Below are 19,903 nucleotides of genomic sequence, written 5' to 3'. Positions count from 1 at the left end.
GGATGTGTTGTACTATAGCAGTGTTCCCACCACGACAGGCAAGATGAAGTAAACTATCACCAGATGTATCCACCAGTGTCAGGTCAGCTTGATTGGACACAAGGAGATCAAACACACTTTGATGTCCATGGACAGCTGCCTTCATTGCTGGTGTCCATCCATGTCTCCCTCTACTGTTGATGTTAGAGGGAGACAGGATGTGTTGTACTATAGCAGTGTTCCCACCACGACAGGCAAGATGAAGTAAACTATCACCAGATGTATCCACCAGTGTCAGGTCAGCATGGTTGGACACAAGGAGGTCAAACACACTTTGATGTCCACTGACAGCTGCATTCCTGACTGCCGTCCATCCATGCTCACCTCTACTGTTGATGTTAGAGGGAGACAGGATGTGTTGTACTATAGCAGTGTTCCCACCACGACAGGCAAGATGAAGTAAACTATCACCATATGTATCCACCAGTGTCAGGTCAGCTTGATTGGACACAAGGAGATCAAACACACTTTGATGTCCATGGACAGCTGCCTTCAATACAGGTGTGTATCCATGTCTCCCTCTACTGTTGATGTTAGAGGGAGACAGGAGGTGTTGTACTATAGCAGTGTTCCCACCACGACAGGCAAGATGAAGTAAACTATCACCATATGTATCCACCAGTGTCAGGTCAGCTTGCTTGGACACAAGGAGATCAAACACACTTTGATGTCCATGGACAGCTGCATTCATGACTGCCGTCCATCCATGCTCACCTCTAATGTTGATGTTCCAGGGAGACAGGAGGTGTTGTACTATAGCAGTGTTCCCACCACGACAGGCAAGATGAAGTAAACTATCACCAGATGTATCCACCAGTGTCAGATCAGCTTGACTGGACACAAGGAGATCAAACACACTTTGATGTCCACTGACAGCTGCATTCATTGCTGCCGTCCATCCATGTCTCCCTCTACTGTTGATGTTAGAGGGAGACAGGAGGTGTTGTATTACTATAGCAGTGTTCCCACCACGACAGGCAAGATTAAGTAAACTATCACCATATGCTTATCCACCAGTGTCAGGTCAGCTTGATTGGACACAAAGAGATCAAACACACTTTGATGTCCATGGACAGCTGCCTTCATTGCTGGTGTGTCAGCCATGTTCCCTCTACTGTTGATGTTGAGAGGAGACAGGAGGTGTTAATACTATAGCAGTGTTCCCACCACGACAGGCAAGATTAAGTAAACTATCACCATATGTATCCACCAGTGTCAGGGTCAGCTTGCTTGGACACAAGGAGGTCAAACACACTTTGATGTCCACTGACAGCTGCATTCATGACTGCCGTCCATCCATGCTCACCTCTAATGTTGATGTTAGAGGGAGACAGGATGTGTTGTACTATAGCAGTGTTCCCACCCTGACAGGCAAGATGAAGTAAACTATCACCATATGTATCCACCAGTGTCAGGTCGGCTTGCTTGGACACAAGGAGGTCAAACACACTTTGATGTCCACTGACAGCTGCATTCATGACTGCCGTCCATCCATGCTCACCTCTAATGTTGATGTTAGAAGGAGACAGAAGATGTTTCATGACAGCCTTGTTGCCACCTTGACAGGCAAGATGAATAATGTTATTGCAATACCTATCTTTCACATACAAGTTTGAGTTTTTGCATAGTAACTCAAAACAACCTTCTGATGCTGAAAGTGCTGCAACCATGACAGGGGTTCGGCCATTCACATCAACAGAGTTTATAACATTATCTCCAGGTTTCCTATTTAACAGGAATTTCAGGGATTTTTCCATTCCTGTCTTACAAATCAGATGGAAAATGTTTTGTAACTTCTTGTCTCTAGTGTTAACATCAGCACCTTCCTGGAGCAGATACACTAGAATATCAGAGCTGCCATTTTCAGCAGCCTGCAACAGAAGTCTGTTCAGTGTCAATTGATGATCATGTTTTTCAGAGCGAATGAAGAGCCATTTCAAAACTGTCACATTGTTGCTTTGTGCACACCCTTCCATACCTTGACTGATCGCCTCTTTGAGAGAATCTCTTCTCAGTTGTGTGTTCTATATCTGTAGCTAGATGTGCATTATGTCCAAGAACTTGCCCTTTTAGTACAGAAGACATTTTCCTTTTCTCTCTCCTGTGAAACCAAAGTTCATCTTTAGAATCAGTTTGATTATGCGGATGGTGCTGCCTTGTCCCATCACACTGAAGTTTGTTGAGCAGTTTAAAAGCTGTTGTGTCTCGTTTGAGAACAGGATGTGTCACTGATTGAGAAAACTTTCCTTGTTTAATAGAATGTGCAAACCTTGTGGTAAGTATGTCATCATAATTATCTGAGACATATATCAGATGGAGATGGTCATCAACTGTTGTTTCTTCAACTTTTTCACCTTGTACTCTCTCAAACAGGAAGTCATCATTACAGTTCTTCAAAACAAAGACTGGACTGATATTGAACAAGGCACAGGCACAAGCATCATAGACTGAAGAATGGGCAAAGCCAACAGTGTCTCCTCTTGTGAAGAATGTACCTCTAAAACTTTTAGCGGCTTTGTACATGCCTGAACGTGTAGTATTTGGCATCAGGTCTTGAACAGTTTTGACCATCCTGTCCATATCCTTGTCTTCATCTCCACTGTCTAACGTGGTCAGGTTCAATTTGTCTTCACACAGCAGCATCAGAACCAATATGGCAGCTCTATCATTTCTGTCTTCAAGTAACTGCTTCAGTTCTAACCTGAGATAAAAGAGTGGTTCCTTGACAAATGATTTTGCATTTTTAAAGAAAGGGGAAAGTTCACAACAAAGTTTACAAATGAGAGGAAATCCAAAGATGTTGGAACAGATTTCCAGCTCATTGTAATCTGGAATATGTTGCACAGAGCAGTCACCAAGAGGATGCCTATGCCGTTCAAATATTGATTTCTTCTCTTTGTCAGAAAGCCTGTATTGTTCTTGTTTTGTTAAGTCCACTACTGTCTGACCCTTGAACAATTTGAAACCCTCATACTGCAGTTTTGCAAGTCCATCATGGAAATTGTAAGATTTTGATGTGAAGACAACATGAATGTCCTTTGTTTGAGATTCTGTTAAACTTTGCACTTTGTTTCTGAATTTTTCACCAGCATCACTGTTTTCACTAAATTCCGACCGTTTCTCTTCTGCTCTCTGCTTTTGTTCTAAATGGGGGAGAAGATTGTTCAGAAAGTTTTTAACCTGTGAAGTATTAGCAGATACTCCAACTGTACCAAACAAATCGTCTACAATCAGAAATACTCTTGAGTAAGTATTAAGACATCGGTCAAAGTCAAACTTCTTAAGGCTGTCGACAAACACGACTTCGTACCTCTTTTGTCTATACTGTGAACCCAACACCAGAGCCATTGTTGTCTTGCCTTCTCCTGAAGCGCCACAGATAGTCACATGACCAAATTCCTTCAACTTCTGTTTCACTTTTCTGTAGGCTTCAGTTGGAGCAAAAATCTTCCTTGCTTCATCTGTGCGTAAATCAAGGGTATCTGAAAGGGAAACATTTGTTTACCATCCCCGCAAAGACTTCGACGTAAACATAAAATGACAAAATATTCACTTATTTCTGTTGTGTGTGGAACATCCTTTAGTTATGTCTCATCCAAAGAAAGCGATATTTCAACTCCACATTTAAGACTACTTTGAACTGAACACAAAACACCAACATGCTTATTCACTGACAAAAGCTTGTGGTATCATTGTGAAAGCACAGCAAAATTGACACAGGGTGTGTACTAGTTGTTTTATATACAGATACATGATTCAAGATTCATTAGTTTTGCAAGATATGTCAATACATCAGGAGTTTATATACGATGTATTCTTCTATCAAACATTTCAATCCATGTGGGTGACAGGTAGGACCAGGGAAACAACATGGTGGTATGCACAGATTCTGTCCCTGAGAAACTGAGAATGGTAATAGTCTTGAACAAGATCTAGTCACTTACTGTCCCTTCCGCCATCAACACTCACCTCTCCCCAGTGTTCCTTGTCCTGCCCCTCCAGTGACGATGTTGATCATGTTGGCAGCTTGGGCGTTCCCTGAAGGATGTTCATCTGTCAACACCAGCCAGGGAGGAATCATCAGTAACCATGGTAATCAAAACCTGAATTAATCAGGTGTTTTCTTTCCACATTGAATAACATTATTTCATATTACTGCAGGGCGAAAAGTTGGGTTTCTATCATTCTGAAGACGTTCACTTTTTTCATGATGATAAAACTTATCCTGTCATAAACAATCGCTGCTGAGTTAAACATATTAATCAGGAATCATAAAATTCCACAAACTGTCTTGGCAGATGCTCTGTCAGCTCCTCAACAGACTGACACAAAGAGTGTAGCAGATCAAGTTGGACATAGAACTGATTCATATACTGTATTCAGAAAGCAAACAAGTATTGTTCAAAATAGACACCTCTCCTCATAATTATACTCATGATGAATTGAAATGTCTTTTGAATGACAGACTGACATAATTCTTGGATATTATCAAGATCGGGGTACAGCCGTGAAGATCCTGGTTAGAATTGGTCTTCCGCAACCCATACTTGTCGTAAGAGGCGACTAACCAGTAGTGGATGTAACATGTACACGAGACGGTCCCCCATTACTCGTACAAGTGACTACCTGAGAGGGTGTGGTGTTTCTGCTTTCCCGAAAAACCTGTTTATTCACGACTGTCAAGTAACCACCACGCTTGAGGATTTTACGGACGCTTTAATCATCGCGCATCGTGTTTACACGTTGATTGAATCAAGCGCTTCAGGTTGTATCGCAGAGCGCACCCATCTCACGTACAAGAGATCATAGTCCATCTCGCGTACACGTTACGTCTCGGACTGTTACCAGGATTCAGGGGTCAGGCTTACTGACTTGGTTGACACATGTCATCGTATCCCAGTTGTGTAGATTGATATTCATGCTGTTGATCACTGGATTGTCTTGTCCAAACTATTCACAGACCACTGCCAATTAGCTGGAATATTGCTGTGTGTGCCATTAAACAACACAAACACAAATCCTCATGTTAAAACAGGCTGTGAACATCCTGTGAACATTTCAGAGCAATGTGTCTTATAGTTCTGAAAAAGGTGTGAGCCTTAAAAGTTGTATTCTCCACTAAATTGAAGTGACAAAACATCCATCTGCTAGAGACCGCCTCCGTTGTGTAGTAGTTAGAGCGTCCGCCTGGAGAGTGGAAGGTCGCGGGTTCGAATATTCTCAAGTACGACGTTAAACCCAATTTCACCTCACTCCACCTCCTAGAGGCTATAACAGTCGATATACAATTCTGACTGCTCATAAATCGGAGTCAAATAGTGATTATACCAGGTGGTCACGAAAAGGTGGGCGTATCCTGCCTTATCAGCTTCACCTGTCATAAATACATGCAAAGGCTAGTCAATTGTTCACCTGAATAACATTGGGTGTGTCAGCCAGTTGGAATTTTTGAAAACCGCAATATACCTTATTATAGTTTTTATTTTAATTGGGCGATTTTGACAAGGCCTGTATGTTTTTACATGCAAAGTGGAGTTCACAGTACAAAGAGACAAACAGGTGGAAAAAAGTACAACAATGACGAGCTGAGTGAAATTTGACTGATGTAAAATATTTGAATTGGAATATTAAAAAGAATGAACAGGACACCTTAGTTTGTTTTATTTCATATAAATGTCAACTCAGATGACAACCCGGAGGACAAGAGTGACACCCACCTGTACTTAGTGTGATTGCTTTGCTCTCCAGCTCAAGGACCTCCCTGTGCTCAGCTGAACCTGCGGGTACCAAGAGACCTTCATGTTCGTCTGAACTGGATATGTCAATATCAGGAACTGGCAAGTCACCTCTCAAAGCTAACATGTCCATGTGACTTTCAGACTGCTCTCTGGAAGCGGCCATGTGACCTTCAGATGACTCACCAGAAGTAGCAACGCGAAATTCAGAAAACTCATTGGAAGTTTCCATGTGACCTTCAGATGGCTCACTGGAAGTGGCCATGACCAGATGGTGTCCACTGTCTTCATCTCTACTGGCCATCACAAGTTCACCTCCTCACTTCACCGTGCTGTCTGTGAAAATAATGAGGAATCTAAACATGCTATGACAATAAGTAAGCTGGTCTGACAACACTGTTCCAAGGGCTCTGTAGCTCACCCACTATTATTGAATGTCCTTATACAAACTTTAACAAACAACCTCACTGGACTCACTGGTTTGCTGATGAAAGAATTATAATGGCGATGTCAAATTCCATCATATGTCTTGGTTGTCCATGATACAAGTCAAATTCAGGCAAACATTCAGCCACCCAGAAATATTCACTAAACAGTTAAATAAACTATCTGGAAAAACGTACATTAAACCAAGACTTTTCTTTTTGTATTAAGGTATTTGTATCCTATTTTGATTGAAAGTGAGGTGAAATTGGGTTTAACGTCGTGCTTGAGATTATTTCGCTCAAATGACGACGTGCGTGTGTATGCGTATGTGCGGTTGCTTGTACTAGCTCAGACTTAAGCTGGTTTTATAGTGCTAGCCCACTGAAATACCACGCCACAGTGAAGCCTGAATACCCCACTCAGATACATTATACTGACTCCAAGCCGACCAGGGATTGAACCTGCGACCTTCCGCTCTATTTTGATTGGATAAAACTGCAACCTTTCATGATAATAGTATGCTATGCCTGACAAAGGTGAATACCCTGCTGATGCTTTAAATCTTCTCAAACTAAAACTTTTGGTAAACAAATGCAAGTACCAGTGAGGAACTGGGTTAGAACTGGTCTTCAGCAAACCATGCTTGACTATTAAAGAGGCGACAACGGGATTAGGTGGTTAGTTTCGCTGACATGTCATTGTATCCCAATTGCATTGATTGATGCTCATGATGTTGATCACTGGATTGCCTAAGTTCATGCTTGCCTAAGTTCAGGTTCCTCAGTTTTGGAAGTGATTATGTTTACACAAGCAGAGGAGGGGCCAATGTGGTCAAAACACATAAATGTTAATCAAGGTGAAAGTAAATACAGTCAAATCTCGATGAGTCGAATGCTGTTGTCTCAAACATTATGCATAACTCGAAGTACCTGTCAGTCCCGACCATTCCCTGTTATAGTTGTCATCATTTGAATACCAGTTACACGAATTCGTCTCAAAAATACACACGATGACTCAAGAAAATTTGGTCCCATGAGATTCAAACAGCAATCTTGTATACATAAGCCGAAGTCAGTCAATGAGAAGTTGACTGGTGTAGCAAACTGATCCAATTAACAAACCAGCGCGGCTCACACCTTTTCGCCTATGACGGGCGATTTCAAAAAGCAGATTAGTGATGGAAATCACTGTCTGTGCTAATCAGACTAGAACTGATAAGGTGCCCCTAATTAGTAATAGGGAAGTCATTAGATAAACACATGCTTAGGCGGAGGAATTTGGACTGGATCATCTTTTTTTCTACCCTCATAGATATACCTATGTCTCAAATACATCGATAAGTCGAATTTATTACTTGGTCCCCAGAGATTCGACTCATCAGGATTCGACTGTAGTAGAAAAACAAATCTTCTGCAGCTGTTAACTTCATTCCATTTCATTTTAAGTGATGGCTTAATCTTTACAAATGTATTTCAAAATGGCTGCTCCAAGCTGGTTCAGTTTCAGCTTATTTGTCCACTGGGAAGCTTAGTTTCAAAACATTTATAGTCCAGTAAAATTAGTGGAAAAATCACTGAACCTCCAAAATATTGGTACAGAAATGGTTGTGTGTTCATATCATTTATAATAGTTATGTAAACAATATATAAAAAGTCCTCCCTTGGATGTTGATGCTAAGTGGGTGGCTTTTTGGGGGTAAAAACTATGAAAAATGGTATTTTTCAATTATTTTTATCTATCTGAAAACAAGTCCAGAAAATGGTACAAAATATTGAAAAACATACAACTGAGGTGTACAAAACAGTCAATAATGATAATTAGAATCGAAAAAAAATTACGACATGAGGTTTGAACTTGGATTGTGGACACTCCAGCGCACAGAAAACGAGTTATCTCCCTTTCGTTTACAATAGATTGAAGTAGCAGAATGGAAGAAAAGGTTCTATCTTTAATTAAACTTAACTAGATGATACTATATTTAGCCTAATAGATAAATGATAAAAAGGACAGCTGAAACCTACAATTAAAAGAGATGAGGATTGAGGTGATTCAGCTCCCATAATTAGCCAACAGGGCTACATGTATATCAGAGACCATATATGGTCTCTGATGTATATGCACTGCGGTCATGTAAGACTACGCACCTAGGTGATAAATGGGACATTCTATATCAAGATTTAACAGAACTTGAAGAAACATATGCCAGAATGATAAATTAGGAAAATATTATAACATTTATATTTTCTATGCTATCAGTTTTAAAACAATTTTAAAAGGTGATCGGAGCATAAGCACTGTTCTCTATTAACTTTACACATATTATTATGTGTGCAGAATTGAGTGAGCCCTAGCAAATATTTATTGTATAACTGGTATTTTTTTATCTGATTTGAAATCTCAGCAACTTTTTAAAAGCGGACTGAAATCTACATGAAAAAAACTTGAAATAGATTCACATAAACTGGACATATAACACATATTTTTAATGAAAATCAAACCAATCTTTTTCTTAAAATTGGAAAAATCATTTACTTTTACGCTGCACTCAGCAATATTCCAGCCATATGTCGGCGGTCTGTAAATAATCTAGTCTGGACAAAACAATCCAGTGATTAACAGCATGAGCATCGATCCATGCTTATGAAGTCAGCGAGCCTGACCACCCGATCCCTCTAGCCGCCTCTTACGACAAGCATGGGTTACTGAAGATCAATTCTAACCCAGATCTTCACGGGTGCTGGGCTACTTGTTAAAAGATCCAGGGAAGTCCTTTTTAGTGCAAGTAAAAAAGAAATAATATCAGTATTTTTGAAGCTGAAATTACTAAAGGACAAATACTTTAAGCATTTCAAATACTTTAATAGTAGGTGGTGCATGCTTGTTTATCAACCGTGTTAAAAGTTTGCTCAGGAAACGGAAAGATTTCTGACTGACCCAGGTGTTGATGCACTTAGAACTACAAATCCGACAAACTCGCACCATTTAACAAAGTTTATTCACTAGAGCATATTCGTCATGTTCATTTATGAACGTTGTGGCATTTGGTTGTACGGGTGACAATTTGGCAATATAACCTTGACATTGAAGTCCACATGTCAAGGGACGGTTAGAAACTGTCGGCACAATACTACACAAATCCATGAATTGGTAATAAGCTGGTCTCTTCCATTAGCCTTTAGATAGACCATTGTTCATTAAATGGCAAGGTTCAGAAACTAAAAAAGAAACAAAAAATACCTTACTAAATATGCTTTGACAAACAGTACCATAAAACAGTTTCTCACAATTAATTACTTACAGCAGCATAACTTTAAGGCATAATTACTGCTGTGTTAGTAGTTCCCTTGGCTGAATGATAATTCAAATGAAACATGAATTGAGAATAGAATTATTTCTGCAATGAAATGCAAACATTACTTTAGAAGTCAAATTCCTATTCAATAACCATAAGCGTGATAAAATACTATACTCAAAATAAGTCATTACTCAAACCTTCAGAATTGACAGATAACCTCAAATACATGAAATAAACTTACATTTGTGTTCCAACACTCTTGTCATTCACACCAGAGACCATCTCTGTTCACACATCTGTACACCTTGAGGCCTTCCACTGTTATGCCATGTGGCTGGATTGCATGAACTGCACATGCTTTGGGTCACATGACCACACAATGCCCTGGCTCCTCTCTAGACTTACTGCTAGGCTCTTATGTAAACTGATTACATGAAAAGACCATTGCAATTACTTCTTGCTTTTTGATAACTTGTTAGAATATAATTGAAATATAATTTAAATGACAGAAAACTACTTTTGGAAAAGAAAATTATAAAAACAATTTGCAATTAGCATTGAAAACAAAATCTGCATTCACAACAGGGATGACTATATGTCCCATGGTATTACATGTCACTGCCAGTAATTGTCATGAAATCCTGTACAATTCGATGTATGGGTTAGTGAAAAAACTATTGAAAGCACCATTGAATCAAATCACCTCACCCAACCACATCTTAAATATTCAAGTTAACCTGTACACAGGTGAACCCTTCAAATTATTGGACTTCTTTCACTCAGAATATCTTCTGTTACTGTTAAGTTTTGCTTGGAATAGCATTCTCACCAAGCATGATACTCAGAATTAATTCAGCTATACAGACTGTGAGACCAAGGGTATCTCTGTCACCCCATTTTACAAGCCCTTGGTGTTCAGGGTCACCATCACTACAGTTCAAGCCACCCGAGAAGTTAATTAATATCTTGTTCAGTTATTACTGTCTCTAGTTACAGAAGTAGGAGCTTAATGCAACGCTTCCAAAATTGTGTGTAAACAGGGTCAGTTCATTCCATTTGCAACAGATAATGTAGATCAATCTGAGAACATGGATTAACCCATACCGATGACGTTTCTGCCAATAAGCTGACTGTTTGCCAAGGTTGCTGAGGTGTTGATGTGCTAAATGTGATGGGTTCATATGTCCTTTACCAAGCCAGAGCTCCAGATAAGATTTAGCTCATGTGGGTACTGTACCCACTGTATTTTTATGGAGTGGGTATTATGAATGTTGAGTGGGTATTTCATTTTCTGTTACCCACTGCTTTCTAATATGTGCTTACTTCAATCATTTTACTCACCTAAGTATTATGTCATTGAGTAAGTTTACTAAGCAGGTATGTTCTGCCTTATGTCACACCTAATCAAAACCAACTTAAAGGTCACATGCAACGTAAAACACAACTTTGCAGATTCTGATACCTTTCGGTAAGGACATACCGAAACAAATCGTCAAAAAATGCAAATTCAACTTATAAAGTTGAAAAATAACGCGATGAAAAAAAACGCGCGAAATCGGAGTTCAAACGTTTCACTAATTTTCCCCAGACTTTTCTGGGGAAAACGGGTTTCAACAGCTGGGCTGCGCTCATAGCACGTGCGCAAGTAAATAGGTTCGCGCAGCTTGGAAGCGGGTTGTCTGGTGAATACTCGGTGAAGGCTTTGGTGTGAGCTATTTTTCTAATGTTTTGTTGATATCTCACAGGCGCGAGCTTTTTTATATGTTATGACAGTAAATTACTGACCACATGCAATTTGAACTTAACACCAATCAGGCTATACACCATAAACAAAACGCATTGATTTATGGCCCGAGTTCGGTCTCTGTCACATTATGTAATTACACAGACAGGCAGGTGTGATACTTGAACACATGTCATGTTATGATGTCTGTTGATTGCAAAATGTTAAACACAAAAAATGAGCCGTTACACTTGAGTGCACACCCACCCGCTCTGACTGGGTTCGGTATCCCGGCTGCTTCGTTTCGAGGGAGGTAAACCCAAGTACAAAATATTGCACTTTTGATTTGCGATTATACGCTTATAATTTTGTTTATTTGTTTTTTCATAATCAGCAGTGCATATTATATGTCATGAAGAAGTGATAATTGTGTTTTAATTATATTTGATTTTTTGGTTGCATGTGACCTTTAAATATAATGGAAATCACTCATCCTACAACACTTGCCCTATACTAACAGTATAATTTGATAGCAATCGATGTCATTTTCATATCCAAGCGATTTTTATAAATATATTTTAAACTTTTTGTGTATCTAACATTTTAAATGCGTAATTAGTACGCAACAATTATTTTTCAATGCGTAAATGGGAATTTTCTATGCGTATTTTACCCGGATACGCAGCTTTTCTGGGCCTCTGCCAAGCAATTCGTTCAGACTTTGCTAAATCAAATTGCTTGATGTCTTGAACAATTCATGTAGAATATAAAATGAATCACTAGATTGTACCATTCTCAGTATTGAGTTATGTCACCTATATGCCTATGTTCAAATTATGTGTATATATAAAGTAATCAGGAGCAAGTATATTAGTATTCAAAGTGTATTCACTACATGCAACACTCCATGTAACAATTGGCCTCCTCCGATATAACTAGCACTAGACTACACATACTTCTATATGCATATAAAGTGTGTACTGACTTCCGTTAAAACAAAAACCACCAACACACACACACACACACACACACACACACACACACACACACACACACAGAGGTCCCCAAGAAAATGCATGGAAAGTTGTTGGGGTTTTTTCATTTTGATAAAAAGTAAAACAGCTGGTTTATAACATTTTATAGACAAACAGAATAATGACTTTTGCTTTTAGTTCTCTTTCAGGTAATTCATGAGACAAAAAGAGAAGAGGAACTAAACTGCATGTTCCTGAAGTTGTGTTTATTTTACCCTTGAAAATAGAAATTATATGCTCTGAGAAGTCATTTATCTATGGTTTCGTTCAAATTATATTTTTCCAGCCCATGTATTAGTAGTTCTTTGTGTCCTCTTTGAAAATATACATATAAAGTACATTTGAGTCTCAATATGATTATTCTCTGAAAATTTCAACTTTTCAACTTTCTACCCCATAATAGGATTTAGCATAAATATTTGACTTTTCTAACCCATGTATTAGTAGTACCCAGTGTTCTCTTTGAAAATATCCACAAAAAGTACATATGTGTCACTATGAAAATTAAAAAAATATTCTCTGAAAAATTCAACTTTTTACTTTTAATTCAAAAATAGGACTAAACAAAAAGTAATTTGAATTTTCCAGAACATTTATTAGTAGTACCTTCTGTTCTTTGTTAAAATATACATACAAAGTACATATGTTTCTCGATATTAAATTTTAAAAATTCTTCTCTGAAAATTTAAACTTTTCAATTGTTTACCTCAAAATATGACTTCGTATAACATTATTGGACTTTTTCTAACTCATTTATTAGTAGTACCTTGTGTTCTCTTTGGAAATATACATAAAATGGTAAATTTGTGTCTCAATATGAGATTTTCAAAAATATTCACTGAAAATGTCAATTTTTTCAACTTTTTACATAAAAAAATAGGACTTAGCATCATGTTTCAAGGGAGGACCGTTTAGTACTCATTAGTTATATCTTAAACATGTTGAAAACACTGTAATCATTTCTATACCAGGTTTTGGGAGGTTTCATCACAGCTTGACTGGACTATTAGAAGCATGGCCAAGACTACTTCATATCATACAAAAACATGTGTTTAAGGGAGCAAGACTCACTAAAACCCAGAACTGTGACTCCCAACTATGGCTAAGCTACAGTTGATAGTTGAACTTTAAACTGCACCTCTGTCATTACCTAAATCTGAACAACACCCATTTATTAAATGATTGTAAAATTGTTGGTTGAACAAATTTGATGTGGGACTTTTATATCAAGTTCCAGAGATGTAATTTGTGATGATTATCGTTACATTAACAATATCAAAATGTAACTTTGCACTGCATCTCTCCTATAGATATGGAGATCCCCAAATTTTGCAAACAATTCCATTCAAATGTCATCAAGTTCTTGGCTGAACAAAACTTCTCTTGGATTTGAAATATGTAAATTGATACAATTCTTTAAAAAAAATTGAAATCAGGACCAAGCTTTGCAGACACCTCTCTCAGAAATACTTTTCAAGTTGTTGGTAGAAAAGTTCTTATATTGCTGTAATGTCTTTAGAAAATAAACATCATTATCATTTAGACTAAGAAGGTGATCCCAATTTAGTCCAAATTTGAAAACAATCTGACCAGTACTTTTCAAGTTGAACAGATATTTTAATGTTTAAAAAAATGAATATTATAATCACAATTTGCACTGCACCTCTCCTTCAAACAAGGAAGGTGATCACCAAATTTGAAAACAATCCAACCATTAGTTTTCAAGTTATCAGGTGAGAAGCTACCATTACATAAAAAGCGCTGGCTTACACTTGATTGTTGCTAAAAAGGTTGGGCAAGCCCTCAATACTATCTAAATATAAAACTTTGCAACCCATCGGGCTAACACAAAGCTTGCAGCGCTCTTGTTATTGGTTGAACAAAAATATTTCCCGACCGACAGGTTCATGGGTACAGCTATATATACCCTCGACCTGTCAAGGTAGGGGTAACACAAAATGTGGCTGAATAATCATAATGATAATGGCCATAAAAGAGTCTTTTCTGTTTGTCTGCCATGTCACCAATAAAACTGGGATGTCATGAAGCTTCAACTCCCTTTGTGTATTTCCAGAAAAGGCATTGGTGAAGCACAAACGACTTTCTGACAAGACGAACAGAGCTTAAATTGCAGCCATGTTGAAACTGGGTGAACATTCAGTGAGCGTTTAACAAGAGACACTGTATAATCAATATCGTTCATTCAAAGTTTCAGCTTAATAGTCATTGTGGTTAAAACAGGTAGATAATATCACTACAGGTGTACAATCGGACGGACACAAAATTGAGCCTATAGTGGGACTGTCTGACCTCGACATTACTCACTAACTGAACATTAATTCATGCCTGTATGATCTGCTTCACCTCGGGCGTATGTTTGTCTGCAGAGCATAATCTTCGGTACACAGATTTGAAAAACACTGTAGACATTACCAGCTAACTACATACACACCACTGAACCTATATACTCACGGCGCATGAAGTCAAGGCACACGTTGCACGCCTTCAAAATGTTGCGACATGGTGGACGGCGACCTGAAGCGATCGAGCGCACACCCTAAGCTGGTTCCCGGCTCCCTTTGCGCGCGCTGACGTTCGACAAAGCTATATTGCTATATGCGAGACGGGGCCCAGCTTAGCGCACACTCCTTCTTTCAGTACTTCCGTCATCCTACTTTCACTTTCACTTTCAGTGACTTCGTAGATCTACAGCAAAACGAGCTCCCGCCCCGTCTTCATTATGACCCTGTCATATCGATTGTCTTTCTGTCCCTGATATATAAAGGTATTTTGTGAGATTTTGTAACTACACCATTTACATGCACGCTTTTATAAACGGGAAGTATGAAAACGGGAAAACCAAAGCTATTTATAGTTTTGTCCCGCAGCGAATAGAAAACAAATTTCCATTGGTTGTTATTACAATTAATCTTCAGCTCATAGGCGGATCGGGGGTGGTGTGTGGTGGTGGTGTGTGTTCGACACACCCCTCCTCTTGAAAATGACTAAAGGCTCCATTGATGATTTTTTTTTTGTTGGCGGAGCCAAGGGGTGTTCAGGGTTCGACCCTTGAAGCCCCTCTTTCAAAATTACTGCATCCGCCCATGAAGCTGGTTCTCGCCTCTCCAGGAGCTTCATCTACGCCATACCCCAAAAATGCCGCGTGACACTGCAGTTCGATTGGTTCTCGTTCGTTCCCCTTTTCGAAAACTACATATAAGTACTTCAGGCTGTGTACAATCGTGACGTGAAGGGGGACTTACACGCATAGTCCTGGTCCAAGACAACTTTCGAGATGTCAGTTTTCTTTTCCACACTAAAATATTTGTTGTTAAACACCGCACCCAGCAATATTTATATTCCAGTTATATGGCGGCGGTTAGACTAACGCTTAGTCTCTGAATATATATAGAGATCCTGAACCAAGGGAGACCAGACATCCTGAACCTGAGGAAATCTAGACTTGTTTCATTTAAGGTTTTAAATAGCAGAGAGGGCTATGTAGTAGGGAAAATAAGGTGGTTCAGAGACTGTGAGACAGACTGTAAGCGGCGGTATGTCAGGCCGATTGTTAAAGACCTTTCAGTAACAAAAGGAATACCGCTTTTAAACCAATCAGAGCAAAGCATTCTTCAATATCAGGATATAACCCAGATTGGAATTGGTCACCAGTAAGCATGCCGACCGTTGGAGGTGACTTGGGGATCCTGTGGTCACGTTGGTTGACTGTTGTTTAATGCCGCACTCAGCAGTATTCCAGCTATATGGGGCGTTCGGTAAATAATCCAGTCTGGATCACACAATCCAGTGATTAACAGCATGAGCATCGATCTACGCAATTGGGATATGATGCGTGTCAACCTAATCAGAAAGCCTGACCACCTGATCCCGGTAGTCGCCTCGGATCTTCACGGGTGGTGAGGACGTTTGCTTTTACGCCGGTTTTAGCTATATTCCAGCAATATCACGACACCAGGCCCCGATTTCTGGAAACAAACATAAGTCAGAGTTTTTACTCAAATTTGAGAAAACGCAGGAAATGCATTTCCAGAATAAAATGAAATCAATATTAAACTCAAACTTAGTAGACACTTTGAGTTTGGTGGATAGATTACTTTTTTATTTAAAAAATGTAGTTGAGTTAAAAATTCAGCTGTTTCAAATTGTCAAACTCAGTTTGAAATTTGAGAAAAACTTAAGTTTGTTTCGAGAAATGGTGGCCAAAAATGGGCTTCACGCATTGTACCCATATGGAACATCGAACTCGAGTCTTCGGCGTGATGAGCGAACGCTTTAACCACTAGGTTATCCCACCGCCCCTTCACGGGTAGTGTGGTCACCGTCAGACTGCCTGACATGGCTGATTGCATGTTATCGTATGGAGATTGCGTAAGTGGATCTGTGCTTCATAATATCAATCACTGAAGTGTCGGGTCCAGACTGGGTTATTTACGCCGCCTACAGCCGAACCTGGCTGGCTGTTGCTTAGTGCCGCATAGCTCCATCGTGTCAGTATTGAGCTAAAATAACTATAGTTCTAATTTCATTTGGGTTATATTTTTAATTTTCACTATATTTGTTTCTTAATACCATAATCATATATGTTTTGCTAGTCTTCATTTGATAATGTAAAAAGGAATGCTTGCTACATCCAGAGATAGTCTCTGTGTTACATCTGACTGGGCGATAAGAAGTTCTGTAAGGCTGGGGATTCTTGCTGGATTGAATATGGTATTATGTTAAGCCATCGGAACATAACATTCCTTGGAGAGAGTATATTAAATTATAATAAAAGAGAATGAAACCCCTTGTACTAGTTTAGAATTCAATATGATATTTTCCAGTTTTTTCGCTTATCAGGCAGTTTTAATGGACTTCTGCTTGCCAAGCAAGGTTGTTTATGAGAGCACTAACTACTGGATTAACTAAATCAACTTGAAATGCTGCTTACAGTAATGGAATATAAACGAGACAATACATGGTGGAAGAATGTAGAACTATGATCCTAAAGGTCATGTAACGGGGAAAGACCCCCGGTCAAATCTCCATTTTATCTGGATCCAGTTAGTGGAAAACGTTGTGTTTAAAATGTGCTTCTTTCAATGTCAGTTTGACCCAGCAGGTAGGCTTGAATCATTTGAGAATTGATTGCAATATCTTTGCGTTAATGGGGATATGGGCTGCTGGTTTGTTGTTTAATGGCAAACAGCAACAGGGTTATAGGATGTGATAGTAAACAAATGATAAAAAAGCAATCTTTCACCTATATGGCGGCCTCGGTAAAAAATCCAGTCTGGATCACACAATCCAGTTATTAACAGAATGAACATCGATCTACGCAATTGGGATTCGATGACATGAGTCAGCCAAGTCAGAGAGCCTGACCATCCGATCCCGTTAGTCTCATCGCATCTTCACGGGTGGTGAGGGCGTTTGCTTTTACACACAACTTTTAGCAATATTCCAGCAATATCACGACGGGGAACACAAGAAATGGGCTTCACGCATTGTACCCATATGGGAAATCGAACTCGAGTCTTCGGCGTGATGATCGAACACTTAAACCACTGGGCTACGCCACCACCTCTTCGCGGGTAGTGTGGTCAGGTAGTCTGACTTGGCTGTTTGCCTGTCATCGCATGGTGTTTGCGCACGTGGATCTGTGCTTCATAATATCAATCACTGAAGTAAGCTGGGCCCCGTCTCTCATATCGCAATATACGAGCCGGTACAGGCCAAAGAGACGATGGCTGAGAAGGCCTACGAAAAGCCAACATTGACAATGTTATGTCATTTTCCATTGGTTGCTATTTTTAGACGGCCGCGCTGTCCTTCATCGGAAGACGTCCAAAACACATTTTGTATCGTTTTCAAAAATCGGTCATGCAGGCGCTTTAAAGACTTTTGAAAATATAAATTGTTCATATTTTCTGGAAACTTCTTTTTCAAAATCTTACTTTCTGTTATTGTACATATTTGATATCAATATTCACGAAAAATAATAGTAAACGTAAATATACGTTTTATTAGCGTGAAAGGACCGTCGCTTTTTAAATGCACACCCAAATTTCCCTATGCGACAAAGATTTTTATAATAAGCTTGTCAGAAAACTGAGCGAATAAAATCATCACTGATGTATGAACGACACAAATATGCAGGTAATTTATGCATGTGGACATCGGTCGAGACACGCATACAAATTAAATCTCGTATTGCAAATATTCAAACTTTCCTTGCGGATGACGTTAGAAAGGTATGTGTCTTAGAGTGGGTAGGTGTGCCAACACTGGCACAAAATCAGTAGTAAGGCGGTAAATGAATTTATAATATTTTGTGGCGGTATATAAGTATTGAATTATTCACTTAGAAAATGCTGAATGTGTCCTGAAGACACTTAAGTACAGCAACAAGAAAACTTTTGAGGCGATGCATCAACACCGCGGCAAACTCTTTGTTCATCAATTTTCACCAAATGGCAAAGATTAAATCAACATGGGTAGGCTTTTTAAGCCAACATGGTCTTGTCATCAATACAAAGTGGCTATATGAAATTGAGCAATATAGATAAGGTGTGAAAACGAAGGCGCAGCAAACTCTACTTGTTTTATAATGTAAACAAATCATCACAATTCAGATATTATACTGTGTACTTAATAGATTTATGAACGTTTGATAATTAGTTGGTTTGAACATGCTTTTAATAGGAAATTGACAATGTTGGTGTTGTATACAAAACCTCGTACCTTTAGACAAGTGTCAGCAGATCTAAATGTATTCTACATCTGAACATAATGTTATAGTCGGAGGACCGTAGATCCAATGCAACGTTCACTTTTCAGATCCTGTGAAACTGCGTCACAAAATACTTCCGCATCCAGTGGTACTATTTTCAGTAATTTCATTACATTTGAAGATATGGCTAGTACTCTATTAATAATGATGCAAATTAGTCAAAATACATGTACACTAACAGGAGAATATGGGAATCTAAGAACCAAATTATGTATCAGATAGGGCCATCCAAATCGCTATTACGTGCTTTCTCATGTAGTACTTTGTCATCTTTTCTTATGAATTGTGCAACTATCAAAACATATCCGCTCACATTGTGGAACTTTGTACTAGTATAGTTTGGTTCATGGTGAACAAAAAATAACGAAAATATAGCGTCCATATCCACAAAAAATTCTCTCCAAGTATTCAGAGTTACATTGACCTAGTGTTAAGCATGTGGGAGTTATGACCCCTTATCTTTATACGTGTATGGCCTCTCTGTCGTCGTTTGACGTCATAGAACAAAATCCTTTTTCGACATTTATTGCGAGTCATTTTTAAGATTGAGCGTATACCGTTATGCATAAGCACACACACCCATTTCATATATACTTATGTCGTTCAGATATCAGGCTGTATTTTCTTCGCTCACACTTTCCGTAACGATGCCAAATTAAAAAAATCGTAGCTCAGTGCTTTCATCAATACACAATCAAAAGCGGAGATATTTACTGCTTTTTAACGCATAACAAAGATTTGGACAACATATAACAGTGTCTATTTCTCAAACTGCCGAGGTAGGTCCACTTATATTTAATACCAACGGATAGGAAATTTAATAGTTTACATTTCTATGTAATTTTATAGCCATACGCA

At 38.9% G+C, this 19,903-nt stretch overlaps 1 protein-coding gene across 1 annotated transcript; it reads right to left on the bottom strand.

Annotated features, from left to right (window-relative positions):
* Positions 1-1,879: 1,879 nt before the first annotated feature.
* LOC124255133 lies at positions 1,880-14,885 on the bottom strand. Its single transcript, XM_046688972.1, has 5 exons — positions 14,725-14,885; positions 5,757-6,110; positions 4,009-4,092; positions 2,018-3,521; positions 1,880-1,910 (listed from the first exon to the last, which is right to left on the bottom strand). Exons 2-5 carry the CDS (start codon positions 6,076-6,078, stop codon positions 1,880-1,882), a joined length of 1,941 nt encoding a protein of 646 aa, XP_046544928.1. The 5' UTR covers positions 6,079-6,110; positions 14,725-14,885.
* Between the last annotated feature and the right edge of the window lie 5,018 nt (positions 14,886-19,903).

The sequence above is a fragment of the Haliotis rubra genome, unplaced genomic scaffold (genome assembly GCF_003918875.1).
Source record: "Haliotis rubra isolate DU_JTF1 unplaced genomic scaffold, ASM391887v1 Scf594, whole genome shotgun sequence".
Taxonomy (NCBI): domain Eukaryota; kingdom Metazoa; phylum Mollusca; class Gastropoda; order Lepetellida; family Haliotidae; genus Haliotis; species Haliotis rubra.
The sequence above is the reverse complement of the archived record's forward strand: the minus strand, read 5'-3'. Positions and strand labels throughout refer to the sequence as shown.

What these genes read in the sequence shown, in the direction of transcription:
- LOC124255133 (XM_046688972.1), bottom strand. Translation starts at nt 6,078, where the DNA reads ATGGCCAGTAGAGATGAAGACAGTGGACACCATCTGGTCATGGCCACT. An exon ending in AGCAATCACACTAAGTACAG is followed by an intron (nt 4,093 to 5,756) that starts GTGGGTGTCACT and finishes TGGTGTTGACAG; the next exon opens with ATGAACATCCTTCAGGGAAC. An exon ending in ACAAGGAACACTGGGGAGAG is followed by an intron (nt 3,522 to 4,008) that starts GTGAGTGTTGAT and finishes TTTCCCTTTCAG; the next exon opens with ATACCCTTGATTTACGCACA.